The sequence below is a fragment of the Vombatus ursinus genome, unplaced genomic scaffold, assembly GCF_900497805.2.
Source record: "Vombatus ursinus unplaced genomic scaffold, bare-nosed wombat genome assembly UNPS02014786.1, whole genome shotgun sequence".
Classification (NCBI taxonomy): domain Eukaryota; kingdom Metazoa; phylum Chordata; class Mammalia; order Diprotodontia; family Vombatidae; genus Vombatus; species Vombatus ursinus.
The window spans coordinates 39,997,832-40,018,176 of NW_020954564.1; the positions used below are offsets into that span (position 1 = coordinate 39,997,832).

Genomic DNA, 20,345 nt, shown 5'->3' on the forward strand with positions numbered 1-20,345 from the left:
ACACACACACACACACACACACACACACACACACACACACACACACAAAGATAAAGACCTAGAATCAAATGAGTAGCACAAACAACAAGAGCTGGAGGATATTAGAAGGCAATGTCTCTGTGGGCAGAGGCACTCAGAGAAGACTTCCCAGAGTAAGTAAGATTTGAACTGGGCCTTGAAGGATGGATTTGATTTTGTTAAGCAGGAATAGTAAGGGCTCTGTGTGTGTGTGTGTGTGTGTGTGTGTGTGTGTGTGTGTGTGCCTAATGAACAAAGTTTCAGGGGATAAGAAGTAGATAGAGAATAAAACAATTGGGTTGAAGGGAAGGTTTCTCATAGGAATTTGAATCAGTTTTAAAACTAGAAGAGTCCTTGAAGATCATCTAGCACAACTCCCTCATTTTCACAGATGAATAACCTAAGGTCCAGAGGGGGAAAGGAGTATTTAACTTTACTGAGCACAGTGACTTTGTGCTGTATGCATACTACCTATATATTAAATAATATAAGGGAGATGTACTAGAAATCAGGAATGGGGAACCCATGGCCTCTAGGTCCTCAAGTGTGGCTCTTTGACTGAATCCAAACTTCACAGAACAAACTCTCTTAATAAAAGGATTTGTTTTGTAAAACTTGGACTCAGTCAAAGAGCTGCATCTGAGGACCTAGATGGTCATATGTTGCCCTGAGGCCACAGATTCCCCACCCTTGGAGAACACCTAAGGTCTTTTCCAGCTCTTTGCAGGCCATGACTGGCTCAAAGTCAGTGAGTGGCAAAGTCAGGACTAGAAACCAAGAACCCTGACTTTTCTCCTTGGACACACCTAACACACACACACACACACACACACACACACACACACACAAACAGACACTTGTGACACCCTCCCAAGATCACAGTTCTTTCTGCTAAACTGTGACAAAAACCTGCAGAAATGCATTTTAAGTAAAAAAAAAATAGAGTTGGACCTAAAGAAGAACTCCGTACTGGAGAAGATTGTAAAATTCTGAGATGCGTTATGGAAGGAGGCTGTGAAATCACTTTCTCTAGACATCTCTGAAAACATAATAGACCTTCATTTGACCAGGTGGTTTGAGTGAAGTGCTGCCTGGAGGTGGGGATATAGATTTGATGATATAGCAAGGTCCCTTTCAGCCCTATCAGTCTATATTTCTACCTTCCTCATGTTCCTTCTATCTTGCTTATTGTTCTCTTCAGTTGGATCTTTTGCTCCAATTTCCTTTAATTCTTGAATCAGTAGAACTGAAAGGGACCATAGGACATACAATGTTGAGAGTTAGACTGGATCTTAGAATGTCAAATGTTATAGAATGGAAGAGCTGGAAAGAATTCTACAAATTGCCAAAATGAAAGTACTCAGTACACAGATGAGGAAACTGAACTAGGGGATGGAACTTGCCCAATGCCACAAACTTCATTACTGGTAAAGCTAGAAAAAGAACCCAGGTTTCCTAACTCCCAGTCTAGATTTATTTTTTCCCTTATATTCCAACTTCATTTAGTTCCTACCCTTTGCCATCTGTCTTTTTTCTTTCAAAAAAATGAGATCTGTGTTACATTCATAGATCTTCCCCACACCCAGACAAAATCTTCAATCTCTCTATGCATCAATTACCCCAAAAGTAAGATAAGGAAGATAATATCTGCCCTTTGCCTCCCTTCTCAGATTGATACAAGATTCAATTACATGATGCCCAGAGAGGACCTAATGGATTTCTTAGAGAGATGTGTAAAACTATAGAATTATAATTATATAACTATTATTATTATTACTGCTGCTGCCACAGCTGCTCTACTAACTTCCCTTTATTGTTTTCATGTTCCATTTTTTCCCATCCCCACTGTCACTTTATTTTCCTCAACTCATTCTTTTTTCCTCTTTTTTGCTTCTATTCCTCCCTTGGCTTCCATTTTATGGATGATTGAAGGGTGAATGTTCATTAGAGGCACCATTGGCCATTGCTGCCCATTATGGTCATCAATAGTGGTCATTATCATCATCATCATCATCATCATCATCATCATCATCATCATCATCATCAACAACAACAACAACAACCATCACAACAACCTTAATTTGGCAAGTACAGTGTCATAGATATTACAGGGATGCCATTCAAAAACATTTAGGAATAGCTCATTATGTGCATATCATTATACTTGGGGCTAAAGAAGGTACAAAGATAAGTAAGTTCTTGTCCTCAAGGATTTTATAATCCAGTAGAAGAGATAAGGAAAGTACATAAATATAATGTAAAATAGAACACTATGAGCACATTTTAAAACTGTAAGCAATGAATTCAGAGGAAGGAGTGGTCATCATTGGCTAAGAGGATCAAAGAATGCTTCATGGAGAGCAAGGCCTTCAAGGATATAAAGTATTATTGATATAGTTGGAAATTACAAGAAGGCATGTTGGATGTCCCAGGAAATTGTGGCATGAGCAGAGCAAAAGAGGTAGGAAAACTTGAGGTATATTTGGATTATGATACATAACCCAGTTTGTCAGGAACAATAGAGTATATAAGACATTATTAGTATGAGAAAAGGATGGAAAGGTAGGATTGAGTCAGACTATAGAAAGTGTTATATGCCAACCTAATGAGTTTGGAATTTATTTGTTTTGCAATATGAAGCAATTGACAGGTATTGGAGATGAGGGAGATATAATCAGAGTTGTGTGTTTCTGTGGTAGCCTGTGCAGCATAGGTTGAAATGAAGGGAATATTCAAGTCGAGAAGAATAAACAGGAAACTATAGTAATAGAGGGGAGAGATGATACATACCTGAGCTAGGGTGGGGGCAAATGTAAATAGAGAGGATAGAGACAATGAAAGGGATATGGCTGAGACAGAAAAAACAGGACAGGGATTCAAAAAATTATGAGATAAAGTCACATCTTCTCTATTTTTCTTCTTATTTATCTTTCCTACTCAATATCACTTCTCTGAGGGTCCCTTAAGGAGCTAAGCCAAGGCATGACTTACTAAGCCCCAGTCTCTTTCAGAGAGTCTTATTCATAGATTTTTTTTCCCCCAGTCAGCTACCCTCATCACCTTCTTTCTTGCAGTCCCCATTACTATGAAGCAATGGGGCTGATTGTTCCTTATCCACTATCTTCTCTAGCAGGAATGGGAGCACAAAGAGTTACCAAGATATCAGAACATCAAAATCACATCAATCAATGCTCAGATCTGCTTTGCAAATCTAAGGCCAATTTTCCTCCCACTGACATTCTGAGCCATCCTTATTTTGCACTTTGGGAGAAGGTCATACCTGTCGGTTGCTCAGTCTTGTCAAAGCCCAGATAAAATTTGATAGAGAAAATATGTGCAGGAATGATTAGCAAACGAAATGAAAGAAAAAAAATCATAGAGGGAAATAGCATACAGAACCAAAGTTCTATAAAATACCCTATATTTCTTGGAATTCAAATAACATCTGTCAAAACACATCGAAAATCAAAAACAATAATAGAGAAAAATCCAGACGATATGTTATGAAATTTTAATATATATTAGGTCTGAGGCAACTATAAATAACACCATTTGGACATTTTCATCAAAATAATCAGATAAAGCTCACATTCCCATACTTTCTGTCAGAAAATAATTAATAACCATGAATTTCGTGTCCTGTATGTTAAATTTTTTTTAAATCACATTTTCATAACTCTTACTTGATTTCCATGCTCTTAGTTTTCATCTTTCTCCCTCTACCTTCTTTTTATTCCTCCTCTTTTCATCCTCTTTCTGATTCTCTCTCCCTCATTCTTCTCTCCCTTTTCTTTCTCTCTACTATTTCTTTGTCACCATCACCTTCCCTTTTTCTCTTTATCTTTTTTCTCTCTCCTGCCTCTCTATCTCCCCTCTCCTCTGACACTATCACTTCTCTTCCTAGTCTCTCTCTTTTTTTTCTTTCTCTCCTTTCCCATAGTCCTTTCTTCTCTACCTCAGCTTCTTCATTATTCATTCTACCCCTGGTAACCACCTTTGTGTCCCAACTCACTCTGTTTCCCATATCCCATTTTCTTACCTTGGAGGTGGAGTTTGCTCTCCGTGCTTTGTAGAAGGACAGAACTCACAGAGTCCAGATTGTCATAACTGTTGCAGCCCAGGGGACCAGTGCGGGTTTCTGTTACCTAGTATAGTAACCAAAAACAACATTACAGGGTTGCCTCTCAGGGAGCATACATAGGGTCAGCCCTTGTCAAGTGACAGGGTAAGAAGGGTTAGCTTTTGATGGCTTCTCACTAAAACTCAGCACCTTCTTCTTTTTCCTACTCTATGTCCAGTTCACACATCAGGTCCCAATCCTATACTCTTTTCCTTCTGACAGCTAATCCCCATCCATATGCAAATGATAAAAGCCCAAAGATTTTCTGCTTTTGCAGATAGTGGAATTGTTAGGCCAGAGGCTAGTTATGTTAGACCGTCACACTGTCAAGATCCAAAGGACTGGAGAATGAATAATGGAATTTTAGGTCTTATGACATGGGAAGGGACATATTTTGAATAGAGATCTTCAAATCATGGCACATCAACAGCAATCACTCTGCCAATTTATAATATTCACTCTTCCCTCTCCAATTACTTCCCCCTCTGTTATAAAACACAGATCCAAAAAAAAGGACCCCTTAATTTTTCTCTCCTTCCATCTACCAACTGAATGTGAGCTCTTTATGGGAAAGGGGCTGTTTTTGTAGTTATATCCTGAACACCTAACAAAACCTTGCAAATAAAGGGTGCTTAATCACCATAAGATAAATAGTTGGATTTGGTTGGATTATCAGTTGAGTTATCAGAAGGAACATTAAACTTTCCCCCTTCTCTAAACACTATACCTTTATTTATGCTAGTTTCCAGTCTCCTTAATGTTTTACAATGGAAAGATTTCTTGACTGGAGATTGAAGACTTCCTTTATAAGAGGCCTTCTACTATAAGTGCTTTAATCCTATGCATGTGGAAATCCTTTGGGTAGTTTTCTTTTGTTTGTTTGTTTGTTTGTTTGTTTTGGTCTACCATAAACTAAAAGTGGGTCCCAGTGTTATTTCTGTTGCAAACTCAGTATGTGATACTAGGCAAATCACTCACCTTCTGGACCTTCTTTTCCTTTTCTATAAAATATGGATACTGATAAATAATTTTTCTTGCTTCAAAGGGTAATTGTAAAGAATAATAATAAAAAATAATAACAAATCACTATATGAATAAAAGTGTTGACAAAAAATCATATAATTTCAATATACAATCTCACAGAATCTGTTAGGTTCCTATGCTTTGTGGTGTTGCATCCCGAACTAAACCTAATAAAGTCAATATTTTCTTACAGGACATCATAGAAGCATAGGCCAAGAACTTCAAGGGGCCTTAAGTATCATCTTAGCCATTCCTCATTCCTATTTTGCCAATGAGGAAACAGAGTTAGAAAAGCTGAGATTGCTCAAGGTCACACAAGGGAGTAAGTAGTAGAGTAAAGATTTAAATCCATGTTCTGAGACTCGAATTGCATATAGCTATACCATTTGAGTCCTCAGGTCAAAGACCCAAACTGGAATAATAAATAGTTACAGGTGGCAATGTCTTCAAGTGGTGGCAAGAGACAAGGGAAAAAAATGCAAAAAAAAAGTCTCTGTCCTGGGTTGCAGAGAGAAATGGATTTTCCACTGAGTCTTCCTACATGTGATTGCACAGGAAATCCTGAAAGGAGCAAGTTTGTCCTTCCCAGATGCAACAGTGAGGATTATCATCTGTCAGAGCTTCAGTATCTCAATTCAGCATACCATAGTAGGGATGTGCAGTGGGGAAAGTGTGGGGGAGGGGGAAGAGAAGAGATGTGGTCAGGGAGCCGTTTCAGGACCAGCTCTTTCAGAATTCTCACACAGTGAGAATTTCATACAGATCCCACATTTCCTAGTGAATTCTTTAACAATGGGAACCTTCCCCTTCCCTAAATCTGGTTTCATGAGTATCAGAGAAATTGGCTCTTTTTCTGGCCTATTTGTTTCTCTCCTCTCTTCTCCTCCCCTCCTCTCCCCTCTTCTCACGTTCCCTCCTTTCCCCTCCTCTGCTGTCTTCTCCTCTCTTCTCCTTTTTCCTTCCTTCTTTTCCCTTGCCTTTTTCTTTCCTCCCCTCTCTTTTTCTACTTTTTTTTCTCTCCTTCTCTTACTTAGTATATCCATAAGGCATCTATAGGTTACAAAGAGAGAACAGCATTTGAAGTGGCATGACCTAGGTCTCAGACATGGCATTGTTTCTTATTCCTTATATATGTCTGGGTATGCCACTTACCCCATATGAACTTGTGTTCATCTTCAAGAACAGGAGAAAAATTCAATCTCTAAAGTTCCTTTCAGGTCTAGATTTTAGGAATAATCTAAGAACTCTCTTCTACCCACACGGTCATTTTACCTTTGTGAATCTTGGGGATTTACTTTTTCCATTTGCCTACCTGCATCTGTCACCCTGGTCCCTACTCCCTCAATATCTTTGAAAAGTCTTAGTGAACTTTAAATATCTGGAAATCATTTAGTGAAAAACCAGTAATATAGTGATGGAGAAAAACAAAGGACAACATGCATATGTATGTACATATGCATGTATACATATGTTTGTACATATGCTTCCACATGTAAACATATGTATATATCAGAATACATTTGCATATACGAGAAACTTTATATATATAAAATCTACACTCACTAAGTAATGCATTTTTTGCATGACAGAAGAAGACTTTGGTTGACAAAAATACTAACCACATAGTTCACTTCAAAAATGACCTCCTTGTATTCAAAAATGCATTTTACAACAGAAACATATCTCCTATTAAGAGCAGGACTCTAATGATGGTTATGGTGTTTATATGCTATCAAAAGTCCTATGTTTGAGTCCTAACTCTTAATACTTCATAGACCTATGATTATGGGAAAGTAATTTCATATCTTTGGGGCTCAGTTATAAAGCATACGTAATAATCTTTGTACCATCTATATCACAGAAAAGTTGGGAGAAAAATGACTTGCTAAATATGAAACATTACATCATTGTGTATCATTGCCCATCCCACTATCATAGCAGTCCATTGTACTAACCAGGTCCTGAGCAATTTGGGTTAGTTCCAACTAGATCCATTTCATCCTTAAAGAGTACCAAAATGTGAATCCAGTGACCTAGATCCTGGTCCTAGATATTCCACAAACTTACTATGTGACCTTAAGCAAGCTCTCTCTGAGGTCCCTTTCTATATTATGGCATGCTATGTTGTAGAGTCTATTCTAGCTATGTTTTAGATCTAACATTCCAAGTTTTATGTTCTAAAATTCTATATTCTATGTTCCCTTACAGCTCTAGTATTGTTTGTTCTAAAGACCTTTCTAGCTCTCACATTCCATATGCTCTTTTGTTATAATCTCCCCATCCAGCCCTGAAGGTCTATGGTGCTTTGGAAGATCTGCTTATCCTTGCGTTGTATGTCTATCCTATACTCCCTCTCTCTGGGAGATGCCCCAAGCCATACCTTGATTGCCCCGGTGGAGATCTGGATCTCATGAAGTCTCCTCATTGTGCCATCACGGTCAACAAAGTAAGAGGATGCGAGCTGGTGCAGAGCCTCCACGCTTTGCGTAGCATTCCCTGACTTCCTGTCGAGGCGGCTTTTGTCCATGTACATGGTCAAGGCCTCCTCTCCTGTGGGGGGAAAATCACAGAAATTACATGATTCATAAGGCTCCCTAATTTGGGGATATTTCCAGTCACTTTTACCTGTCCATCCTGTTTCATTTAACAAGCCACTGAGTAACCAATGACTTTTCTCCAACTTATTCTTGTATTTTCTCTTGAAACTCAAGAGCAGAATTTGAGAGCTGTATCCTGAAGTACTTTTCAAAGGAAAACTTTTCAGACCATGGACCAATAAACAGGTGACCTTGGGATAATCTCTATGTTTTTTTTCTAACCACAGGATCCTATGAGTTGTATGAGTCAAATAAGGATGAGAGAAATGGAGAAACCACAGGCCCTAGAATCAGATTTTGAATTTGAATTCCTACGATGCAACTCACTTTTTATAGCCTTAGCTGAACCTCTTCTTCTCTTTTTTTCTCTCAGTTTATTCTTTTGTAAAATAAGTTATTTGGGCTTGATGGACCCTGAGATTCCTTCCTACTCTAAGTTTATGAATCTATGATCTAAGATCTCATCCACTTCTATGTTTCCCTTAAAGATTCCAGATTGACTAGTTGCTTGTTACCTGTGTGACAATTGGTCAAGTCATCTATCTTTGTCTCCCTTTCAGGACCTAGTCTCAGGGCCATGTACATAGCGAATAGTCTAAATGTTCTTTGACATTTTCTAGTTTGTCAGTCACTAAATATTTACTAATCACCTACTATGTACTAAGGGTTGTGCTAATCGCAAGGGATTAAAAAAAAGAGGCAACAGATAGGCCCAGCCCTCAAGGAATTCACATTCTGATCATGGAGACAACAAGCAAACAAATATCTACAAACTATTTAAAGGATAAATAGGAAATTATTAAGAGACAGGAGGCACTACAATTAAGAAATGTTGGAAAAAAACTCCTGTAGACGACTGGGTTTCAGTTGGGACTTAAAGGAAGTCCAGGAAGCCAGTAGACAGATATGAGAAGGGAAAAGTATTCCAGGCGTGGCAGACAACCAGAGAAAATGCCAAGAGCTGAGAGGAGTGTGTTGTTTGTGGAACATCAGTATCACTGGACTGAAGAGTATGTCATGGGGAGTAAGGTATAAGAAGACGGGAAAGATAAGAGGGGGTTAGGTTATGAAGAGTTTCAATGGCCAAACAGGATTTTGTATTTAATTGTGGAGGTGAGAAGAAGACACTAGAGTTTATTGAACCAGTTTACAGTCAGACCTGCACGTTATGAAAATCACTTTGGTGGCTAAATGGAGGATGGATTGGAGTGGTGAAAAACTTGGGGTAGGCAAGAACACCAACAGGATACTGAAATAGTCCAGTTGTGATGTGATGAGGATCTGCACCAGAGTGATTGCAGCATCAGAGGAGATAAAGGGGCATATTTGAAAGATATTACAAAGATTAAATCAATGGACCTTGGCAACAGATTGGATTGGGGAGGGTGTGAGAAAGATAGTGAGGAGTTGAGGATGACTCCTAGTTTGTGAGCCTGAGGAACTTGGAGGATAGTGTCATGTCCTCTAGAGTAATAAGGACATTGGGGAGAGAATTTTGGTGAAAATAATGAATTCAGTTTTGGACATGTTGAGTTTATAAGATGTCTACTGGACAAATGATTCGAGATGTCTGAAAAGCATATGGAGCTGGGGGAATGAAGGTTAACAGAGAAGCTGGAACAGGATAAATAGATTTGATATCATCAGCATAGATGAGAAATCAAATTCATGGGAGCTGATGAGATTACCAAATGAAATAATATATAAGTAAAAGAAAAGATGGCCCAAGGCAAAACTCTGTGGAACACCTATGGTTAGAGGGAGGGATCTGAATGAGAATCCAGTAAAGACAATTAAAAAGGAGGTAGGGGGAGAACCAGGAGAGGGTGGTGTCCTGAAAACCCAGAGAGAAGAGAGTATCAAGGAGTAGAGGGTGATCAAGAGTGTGGAAGGTGACAGATTGAGGAGAATGAAAATCGAGAAAAATCAGTGGATTTGGCAATTAAGAAATCATTGGTAGCTTTGTAAAGAGTGGTTTTGATGGAATGATAAGGCTGTATGATACTACCAGCTATGTGACTTTGAACAAGTCAGTTAACCTAAGCCTCAGTCTCCTCATCTGTAAAATGAGGATAAGACTTTTTAAGACCTATGTCATAGGCTTGTAGTGAGTCTCAAATTGAGGTAATATATGAAGTGCTATGTAAATGTCAACTATTATTGTTGTTTTATGGAATGTCCACAGGGCAATAGATTCAGAGCTGAAAGGAAACTTAAAAGTCACCTGGCATGACACCTTTATTTAAAACAGTGACATCAATCACTCTTTGTACTTTATAGATTACATGATTCTTGTGAGGGAAACACTTTCAAGCACTATAGACATTAGAAGTTTAATTATTATAACTAATGACTAGAAAGTCAGGATTAGGAAAAGAGAGTTGTGAGGGTGGTAGAGGAAGGTAAGGGAGGAGGGGAAGCTGACAGGGAACCAGGGTTCCCCCTGGACTAGGAGCTGGTAGAAGCTGAGCTTAGATCAGGAGGGGTTAATAGGCTTCTTGCTGCATTATTAAGACTTAATTTCCTGTTTATTAAGATGATGTTCTGTTCAAAGTTGTCTTCCCTTTTGGGTATTCCTACAAACTACCTCAGTGCTTCACAGATTCCCTTCCTGAGCTTCAGTGGCCTCCAAGTGACATTGTACCAAGCTCCCCGCCCCCTCCATTTCCCAACAAGGGTGTGACTGGCTCTGCTAAGGTCTTGGGGAAAAAGGAGGCACTGGCTGGAGGGGAGTCTGACTGCTTTACACCCAGATTAACAGTGAGCCATTCATTGCTTACAGATGTGGGTTAGGGATGGCAGGGCAGCCTGCATCTCTCTGTCCTCCCCTACAGTGTCTTCCTCTTTTCTCCTCAGCCAAGGGAAGGTCTGATGGACATGGAGAGTCTTGTGAAAGCTTACACATAGCAGCTCTCCTGAGCTCCTGGGCTGCTCTGTTTTCCAAAGGCAGGGTCTTCATAGAGGTTAGGGAAATCAGAACCACTGTGAGACAAGGAATGCGAAATAGCAAAGAGCAACTGCAAACTATGGGAAAGAGAGAGCTAAACAGGTTCTTATTCCAGCTCTACTTCCTTCCTCTGGATGCTCATGGGCATCACCAGCAAAGGCCTTATCAGTAAAAGTGAGGGAGTTTGCCTAAATGATCTCTATGGTCCTTCTCATCTCTGATAAACTATGTTCTGAGGTTTCACCTCATGGGGGCTCTATAGGACAGGGTTGTCCTGAGGAAAGTGCTGTGTTCATTTTAAACAATCTCGAAATGGGAGATGTTTTTGTTGTTCAACCAATGAATCCATCCATAAGCTGTTAAGTACCTACTATGTGCCAGGCACAGGGAATCCAAATATGAAGAATGAAACAATCATTTTTCACAAGGAATTTACATTTTTATGGAGAAGACAATGCATACATATAAAAGTACATACCAAATATATAATAGAGAGATTTGGGGCATCCTAAAGTCTTAGTGTAGTTTTAAGGTTTAATAACTTCATAGGTATAAATGCTATATCCTTGCAAAAAGAACATTTGAGAGATTACTTATTAATTTTTTTGAAAATATCTGTTTCTTATTAAAATTCAATATAATCAACAGTTTGTGTAATACATCACTCTAGTTGATTTTCAAACTCTGTAAAATTTTTCATCATCAGCTGTTTCTCAGTAATTGACAGAATTACATCTGTATTACTGGCCTTAAGATCAACCAGAGAAGGAGGTTTTGATGCCTACATGACAGATTTCATGGACTCTCATAAGAAAACAAAAATTTAATGGAGATAGATCTGGTTATTGAGGTATCCAAGCAAGAAGACCTACTCTACCAATCCACTATTCTGAAAAAGTGTCATTCAGAAACTGTTGGATAGCAGTGATAACAGAATGTCCCATCTCATTAAAATTAAAAAATATATTATTTAAAACTAAATAAGTAAAAAGTAAGTAAATAAGTAAAAAGAAATTTAAATAATTGAACTTTCAAACTTTTTAAAATAATTTGTAACTTATATACTTCAAGGTGTTATAGCTTAAATATAAATGGGATAACATGTGTGTGTATGTATATATTGTTGTTACTTTATTAATATTATTCTGAACTTTTTTCAACATAGTCCAAATAGAACCAACCCTGGGATAAATTACTACTCTGCTATTGATGAAGATGATGATGATGATGATGATGATGATGATGGTGCTGCTGCTCCTGGTGGTGGTAGTGGTGGTGATGGTTGTCAGGCTGTTACTACTGATGTATAGCTTTAACATTCTGCTTTTCTCTAATCAATATGAGTGTTCTTATTTTAGTACCAGCTCTCTCCTATAAAGCTCTACATGTTTGATATATGAATTACCTAAATTTCAGAAGAGTCAAAATTGCAAGTGACCCAAAGGAAATATAAAAGTACATGGTGACTATACGCCAGTTGTTCTGTGCTATCAAGAATGCCTTGTGCAGAAATGGTGCAGAAGACAGCATCAAGGACATGTATGTCCCACCAAAAAGACAACTTGGTCATATTGTGGCAATAAAGGATCACATATGGACAACCCAAGTGTGGTATGGCTATACAGGAAAACTGAAAGAGCCAGAAGGAAGCTCCCAGCATGTTGGCCAGATCTTCTACAAAGATTTGGAGCAGGAAAAAATTAGTGGTCATCTAGTCAAACCCCTGCATTTTATAGATAAGGAAACTGAGGCCTATTAAGATACAGTAACCTTTCCAAGGTCACACAGATAATAAGTGATAGTCAAGTACAACTTAGGTTCTATAATTCCAAGTATTCTGTCCACAACACCACAGTGCCATTGCTAAGGACATAGACAAATTTTACACAGAATAAAAGGACTTAGATGAGTTCCAACATGTACTACAGTAGTGGGAAGACACATACCAATAAAGGGGAGAGAAAGGGAAGGGAATAAACATTTATATAGAACCTACTATATGTCAGGCACTGTGCTAAGTGATTTTTCATAAATATTATCTCTTTTGATCCTTACAACAATTCTGTGAGATAGGTGCCATTATTATCTCTATTTTACATTTGAGAAAACTTAGGCAAATAGAGGTTAAGTGAAATATCCAGGGTCACAAATCTAGTAAGTATCTGACACTGGATTTGAACTCAGTTCTTCCTGACTCCAGGTTCACCACTTTATCCCACTACACCATAAGATATCTCGATAAAGTGATAGATCCAATAAAATATAAGAATCTTTCTTTTGTCCTCTTTCCTGTCCTCTTCTTTTCTCTTTCCAACTCTGAACCTACTTTTTTTCCTTCTTCCCTCTTCCCATTTCTCCTTTGGTGTCATCTCATCCAAATCTCAGTCTATTACCCTATGATCCTCCATCCCTCCCCCTATGGACTGAGTGTGCACTTAAGTCTCATTGTCCGACATTGGCTCTCATCATAAAGCTTTGCATATTTTAAAATTTTGTGCTGTAAGAAAACAAGCAGAACAAGGCACTGTGAAAAATTCACCACTTTGCCTCACTGAAATTAAAAATATATTTCACTGCAAAAGGTCTTCATTATTTGGAATTTCTAGGGACATGGGAGGAAAATAACTTCCAATGGGGAAATTCAATTTGCCCACTGACATCTTAGGTTTTCAATGATGAGCTGAAACAAACCTGAGGTGGGAGGAATACATCATTGCCAGATAAATTGTGCCTCCTACATATTTATTTCTGTTCTTGGGGGTAATGTAGCTCACATTTCTATATTGCTTTACAATTTAAAAAAAAAAAAGCTTTCCCTACAACAGTCCTGTAAAATTTGTTCCATGTATTATTTCCCATTTTAAAGATAAAGCAACTGAGGCTGGGAGATGTGACTTTCACAAGTGGCAAAGCCATACTTGAAGTAATCCAGTCCAGTAATCTATGCACTACAACAAAACTTTCCATCATGAGTCACAAGATAAAGTAAAGAACAATGGACTTGAAGTCAGAAGACTGGGGCTTGAGATCTGACTCTCCTGCTAACTCAGTGCATGACCTTATACATGTCAATTAACCTCTCTGAACCTAATTTTCCTTATCTCTAAAATGGACAAATTAATTTCTGCACTGCATACCTCAATAGATGAAATTCAAGTCTCAATTTCATCATATGTAAAACGAGAGGAATTTGGACTAGCTAACTCTAATAACCCTTCCAACTCAAAACCCCTTTATTTTGTAATCATGAAAAAAGTCCTGAACTAGACAAGAAACTTGGATTTTAATTTTGGCCTTTCTACTAAATCATCCTGTGACCATGGATAAGTCATTTTACATCTCTAAGCTTCTGTTTTCTCATGTGTGAAATGAAAAGATAGGACTGAGTGATTTTCAAACTCCCTTTTACATCCAAATCCCATAGTCCTATGAGCTTATGAGATAATGGATATAAAACATTCTGCAACTCTTAAAGCACCATCCAAAAGGGATTCATCAACTTCCAAAGTCCTTATCCTGGCATTCAAAGACCCTCATGATATAGTCTCAACCTACTTCACAAATCTAATGACCCACTGTTTTCCTCCTCTCATACTCTGTTCCCTCCATTCCAAAATACAAAGGAGCAAATGGCTGTGTGCCAGAATTGTGAGAGGAGAGCAAACATTCTTGTTCCCAGACTCCCACACACAAATACACACCAATTTTAATACTTTGGTAAAATGAATAGGAGCTAATTTTAAGAAAGGAACTCCTCAAGTCTAGCCTATTATGCTATGACTTTACCATATGACATGGCATAAGTTGCTTTTATTTTTTGAGCCTCTATTTTCTTATTTATAAAATTTAAAGGTTGAGTTAGATAGTCTTTAAGTTACCTTTCGTCTCCAACAACTTAAGGCCTATGTTCTAACATTCTGTATTTCCATGTCTCTTCTAACTTTCTATGTTCTAATGTTTTGTATTCTAAGTCCTAACAAGCCTATGTTCTAAGGTTTCTTCCCACTTTAACATTCTATTAGTCTAAGCTGTCGTCTTCCAAAATAGATGACAAAAAACTGAACCCAACTAATTCATGTCCCATGGGTCTACATTTGCATGTTAGGCCATTTAACTACTCACCATTTTGTATTGTTCACCAGGTGGGACATTCTGAACTGTCTCTTTCAAGAGGACCCAAAATATCCCATCCATCCCTTACTCTCTAGACTTAGATTAAGACCAGAACTGAACCCAGTCAACCACCAACCTACCTCCCAAAGTGGCAGAGATGAGGATGTGGGTGCCGTACTTTTTGATGATGGTATCAATGAATTGCTGAGTTGTGGGTCTCCTGCCCAGGAGTCGGATGCTTCTCTGAAACTCAGGCATGAGGGGCACTGGATTACGGAGCAGATCTCGCCGCTCAATGGCTGTATTCCTCACCTTCCAACGGGCAAACTCCCTGTACATTGGGTAATAAGGACAGAAAAATAGCAGATGGGTTATAGAGAAAGAATTTGAATTGGAGGGGACTTCAGAAGCAGTGTAGTCCAATTAATAGCTGAAGAAGAATATCTTCTATAGTATCCCCAAAAGTAGACATTAAGACTTTACTAGATGATGTCTAGTAAGAGGAAAACTACCAGGTCTCTCATCAATGAATTTCCACTTTTGGAGAAGTTCTAAATATTAGGAAGTTGATCATTCCATTGTGAATGAATTTCCTTTCTGTATCTTCTTTCCATTGCTCCTTGTTCTGCCCTCTGGGGTCAAACAGAACAAGCCTAATTTCTCTTCAAAAACTTGAAGATAGCCTTTGTTTCCCTGCTATTATCTTCTCTGGTTTAAACATCCCCAACTATTTCTGTTCAAGTTCTTCATCTGATTTCTTCAGCGGCTTCCCTATCCTTTGATCTACAATTGTATGATCTCTACCTTATTAATGTCCTTTTTGAAAAGGGGTACTCAGAACTGAACACAATAGGCTAGTTGCAGTCTGACTAGGGACTGGTATACTAGAGCTAATATTTCTATCTCTCATTTAATGCAACCTAAGATTTTGTTGGATTTTTTTCCCTGCTATATCATACCACTGATGAACCAAAAATGTTGGCTTATGTTGAACCTGCAGACAATGAAAGCTTCCAGATCTTTTTTTCAGGTGAGGTTGGCTTTTCAAATTCAACTTTAAAACCTTACCTTGGTACCTACATTAAACAGTATCTTATTATATTCAGCCCAAATTTCTTATCTGTCAAGATTTTTTGGATGCTGATTGTGTCATCCAATGTGTAAGCTATCCCTTCTAGCTTTGTGTCATTGAAATATTTGATAAATACCCTATTATTGTTTTTGTCTAAGTCATTAATAAAAATGTTAAACATCACAGAGTCAAACACAGATCCCTGGGGCACTACACTAGAGATATCTTCCCAAGTTGACATTGAATCCAAAATCCATCTAACTTAACATATCCTAGCTCATATCTCTACAATTGCTTAGTGGCTTAATAGCATTAGTGACTTTGTCACCAGGTTAGATTAAACCTAGATAAACCATATCTACAACAATCCACTTCTCTACCAGCTTACTAATCCTGTAAAAAGATGAACTATAGTTAGTCTGGCATGTCTTGTTCTTAATAAAGCAATACTGGCCCTTTGTGATGATCATTTGCTTCCTGGGACAACAGAGTTTTGAGACTAAGTTAGAAGGATATGTGAAGTTGGAAAACTTAGGTTCAAATTCTGACTACTTGTATGACCTTAAGTAAGTCACTTTACCTCTCTAGGATTCAAGTTTTTTCATCTGTAAAATGAAGAAGATGGACTACATTAAGTGACCTCTTAGTTCTCTTCTAGCTCTTAAACTGTGATCCCTTTAGAGATCCCTTTAATCACACACATTCTAAACTGTAATCCCTTTAGAGATCCCTTTAATCACACACATTCTAAACTGTGATCCCTTTACAGATCCCTTTAATCACACACATTCTAAAATTTTGCCACTTGACTATGCTTCATAATTCCTTTATTTTCTGTACATTAAAAATATTGCTGCTATTATTATCTCTGCATAGCTGTATTGTAATACACATGCACACACATTCACACATACATTCCCAAAATGACGCTATCTCATACACTGTTTTTCTGATCCTATCCTACTCTCCATCTTCAAGATCAACCAGTACTCCCAGACAAAGACAAGATTCGAAGGAAATTATAACAATAATGATATAATATGTGTCCTTTGGCAAGTCACTTAATTTTAAGCTTCAATTTCCTCCTGTGTAAAATGAATGGGATAGACAAGAAAATATCTATGGTTCTATAACCTTCCATTATCTAAAAATCTATTTTCTAAGTACCTGACAGGTTTAATATTTTATTTGTATCCAGGGATCTCAAAGCCCTTTGACATAAAAGCTGTGGTTGATTTTGGGGAAGAAAAATAAGATTTTGGCTATGAAAATGAAAATCTGAGTGTTTTATTCTGGTCTTCTAGAGTGATGAGGGGTAGGGCTTTGGGCCTTGGGCTCAAACCAATAGATCCCAGACCTAGAATCATTTAGGCATATTTTGATAGTTCTGACCCTTGCTTTTTGTTCTTTTGTTCTCAATAATGTTTCAAACATATGTCACTTACTGAGCACCCCGTGTACTCTGGCCTTCTATTTGGCAGTGTGGGTGATTGAAGGATGAAGTCACAATGTGTAACAGAAAGAACATGGAGTCTGAACTCAAGAAAATGTACTTCAACTCTAGTTCTGCCTGTAACTAGATGTATAATCTTGGGTAAGTCATTTCCCTTTTCTGTACCTAGGATTGATCCTTTGGAAAATGAAAGTGTGGGCTAGATAATTTTTTTCAAATTATTTCAAATTATTCTGTGATTCTATGAATAAGTCACTATACCTCAAGGAATTTTCTACCTATTTATAGTAGAGGATGGGGGAGAGAAACCAAGGACAAATATAAATATCCTACGAAGTAGATTATAAAAGTACAAGATATAAAAAGAAATTGCTTAGAACTCATGAGGGGGGGAAGGATGCCTTATGACTGTGTGGAAGGCTTTATGAATGCAGTGACATTAGAGATGAGCCTTGAAAGAAGATTAAGATTTCAACAGGTAGGAATGGTGGACCAGGGAGGACATTCAAGGCATAGGTAATGACATGAACACAGGCACAGAAATGAGGAAGCAAGGAGTGCATTCAGGGAATGGCAAGTCATCCAAGCTTGGCTGATTCAGTGTGAGTGAATAGGAGTAGTGTGAGAAATGGATGGAAAGCACATTGGAACCAGAACCTTAAATGCCAATATTTCTCCCAACATTAATCCCTCATGAATGCCAGCAATCAGAAAACATCTGTGCCCAATAAGGCTCAGAAAAAGGAGAGGGAGAATATGTAACCTCACGCTAAATGGAAATTGAGCATTTTCTAGTTTTCTTTAAATGACTTTCTTCCCTATCCACAAGAACAACCTCTGCCCCTCAAGAAGGAGCTCAGTGTCCTGGCTTGCCTAAGATCCATTCCCAGAGCTTCCTGGCAGAAGCAGACAAACTAGAAATTCCATTAAGTCAAATTTAAAGAATAATAAGAGACAAAGTTTAACTTAAAAAAAAAGTCCATCTCTGTGTTTGTGTCTGTCTCTTCCTTCATCTCTCTGTTTTGGTTTCTCTGGCTATCTTTTTATTTCTCTTCCTCTTTCTTGGTCTCTCGGCCCTCAGCCTCATTTTGTCTCATTTTGTTTCTGTACCTCTGTCTCTGTCTTTGTGTCACTGTCTCTGTCTGTCCCCATTTCTTCTACCTACATCAGCTCTGTTTCTCCGTCTGTAGTCTGTATCTCTTGTCTTTGTCTCTCTGTCTCTTTTTCTCTTCTTCCCTTCCCCCACCACAAGACAGCTAAGAGAAATAGAGGAAGGGGCAAGAAGGGAGAGTGAAGGTGGGAAATAAGGTCAGGAATATGCTCTTGTAATCTATCGCTGGAAAGGAGCCTTGCCTGGTTGAAGGGAAACCTTTCCTGAATACAGTAGAAAATGAAAGTTGTCTCTAAGCCTCAGAATGTGTGATCTTCATCTAAATCTTTCCTCAACCTATCTAAATCAAATCCATCATTCAAGGTTCAGCTCAAATCTTGCCTCTTGCATGAAACCTTCACTAATCTCCAGAGATAAATAATTTCACTCCTCTGAAATCCTATATGATTTTATTATTTGTACAACATGTTTGCTGCATATCATTCACTGTCTTGAATGGTACTTGTTGTTTTTATTATCATTAATAAAAAATATTCCTAATGATAGCTTGTTTTTGTATAACACTTTACATTAAAAATGCATTCACAGTTCTGATATCATTTGATCATCATATGAAGCCAGTAACAAAGGAGAGCCTGCGTATAGATGGAAGCTATACGGCATTAAAAAGATCCCTGTATTTGAGTAGTACTTTCTAGATACTGAGTGTGTCATGGAGCAAGTTATTTCCCCTTTCAGGGTCTCAGTTTCATCATTTATAAAATGGAAATCAAAATCTTTGCCCCATCTCACTCAATTGGCTGTTCTGAATGTCAACAAAAATGCATATGAAAAATGCTTTGTCACTATATGATGCTATAGAGATACAAAACAGCATTACACAGTAAGAGGTCTGCATTGATGCCCCTCATCTGACAGGGGAACACTCAGATTGTGGATGAGTAAATCAAGAATGAGAAGGCAATTGACAGCTTTGACAATAGTTGCTTCAACACACTTCCTAAAGTTCACCAGCCAACAGCAGCAAGGCTTGCCATCTGTGCAACCTCCCCAAAGCAATAATAATTAATTCCTAGAAAACAACTACAGACTTTCCCACAAGCTATTGCCTGACATTCAGAGTCCTCCCACAGACAGACAAAGAAGGCTGGGCCCCCAAGGGAAAGGCCTAAGCTCCAGGCTGGGAAAACAACTGACAATTACTTCCTCCTTCTAATGAGGTTCATTAGGACCAAGGGGAAGGGGTAGGGCCAGGTCTTTCACTTAGCATCCTGCCCTTCCTTTCTTCTTCTAAAGTCTCCAGATCTAATACTCTTTGCTTTACCTTTCTATATTTTAAGGTTCATCCCTAATATTTTTCTGTTCTATTTTTGAAGTGTAGGCCTTCTATAGTCTAACACTCTGGGTTCTAACATTCTATGTTTTAAGAGCTCTTCCAATCCTAACCTTTTATGTTTTAGTATTCTATGTTCTAAGACCCATTCAAACTCTGAAAATATATACTCTATAATTCTATACAATGAACCATATTCAATAAATATTTGATTGGTTATGGTCTTCACAGACCCTGAATTTAATAGGACAAAACTTTAGCTCGTAACACTTTTTTTTCACCTTTTTGCTCTACAAATCTGAGAACAAAGTCATGCAAGTCCTCATAAAATTTGGAAATATTGATTCATTTTTTTTCTCCTCTGGAATTTTATAGACATGGAAGTTCACTTTGGAGGACAAAGTAATTCTACAAATTGCTTAGACTTACATTAAGACAATTGCACTCAATTCACCATCTCAGGAGTATTGGGTAGCTAATTAGTGAGAGATTTTTAAAATAGGAGAAGAAAAAGAAGAAGAAGAAGAAGAAGAAGAAGAAGAAGAAGAAGAAGAAGAA

General features: G+C 38.0%; 1 protein-coding gene across 1 annotated transcript in view; it reads right to left on the minus strand.

Annotated features, from left to right (window-relative positions):
* The window catches only part of LOC114047135 (BMP/retinoic acid-inducible neural-specific protein 1), a 168,211-nt gene that overhangs the window by 47,559 nt on the left and 100,307 nt on the right, over positions 1 to 20,345 (minus strand). The window contains exons 3-5 of the mRNA XM_027867890.1: positions 14,959 to 15,149; positions 7,542 to 7,711; positions 4,058 to 4,163 (exon numbers count right to left, since the gene is read on the minus strand). Coding sequence (XP_027723691.1) covers positions 4,058 to 4,163; positions 7,542 to 7,711; positions 14,959 to 15,149 — 467 coding nt within the window. The remainder of the gene's footprint in view (positions 1 to 4,057; positions 4,164 to 7,541; positions 7,712 to 14,958; positions 15,150 to 20,345) is intronic.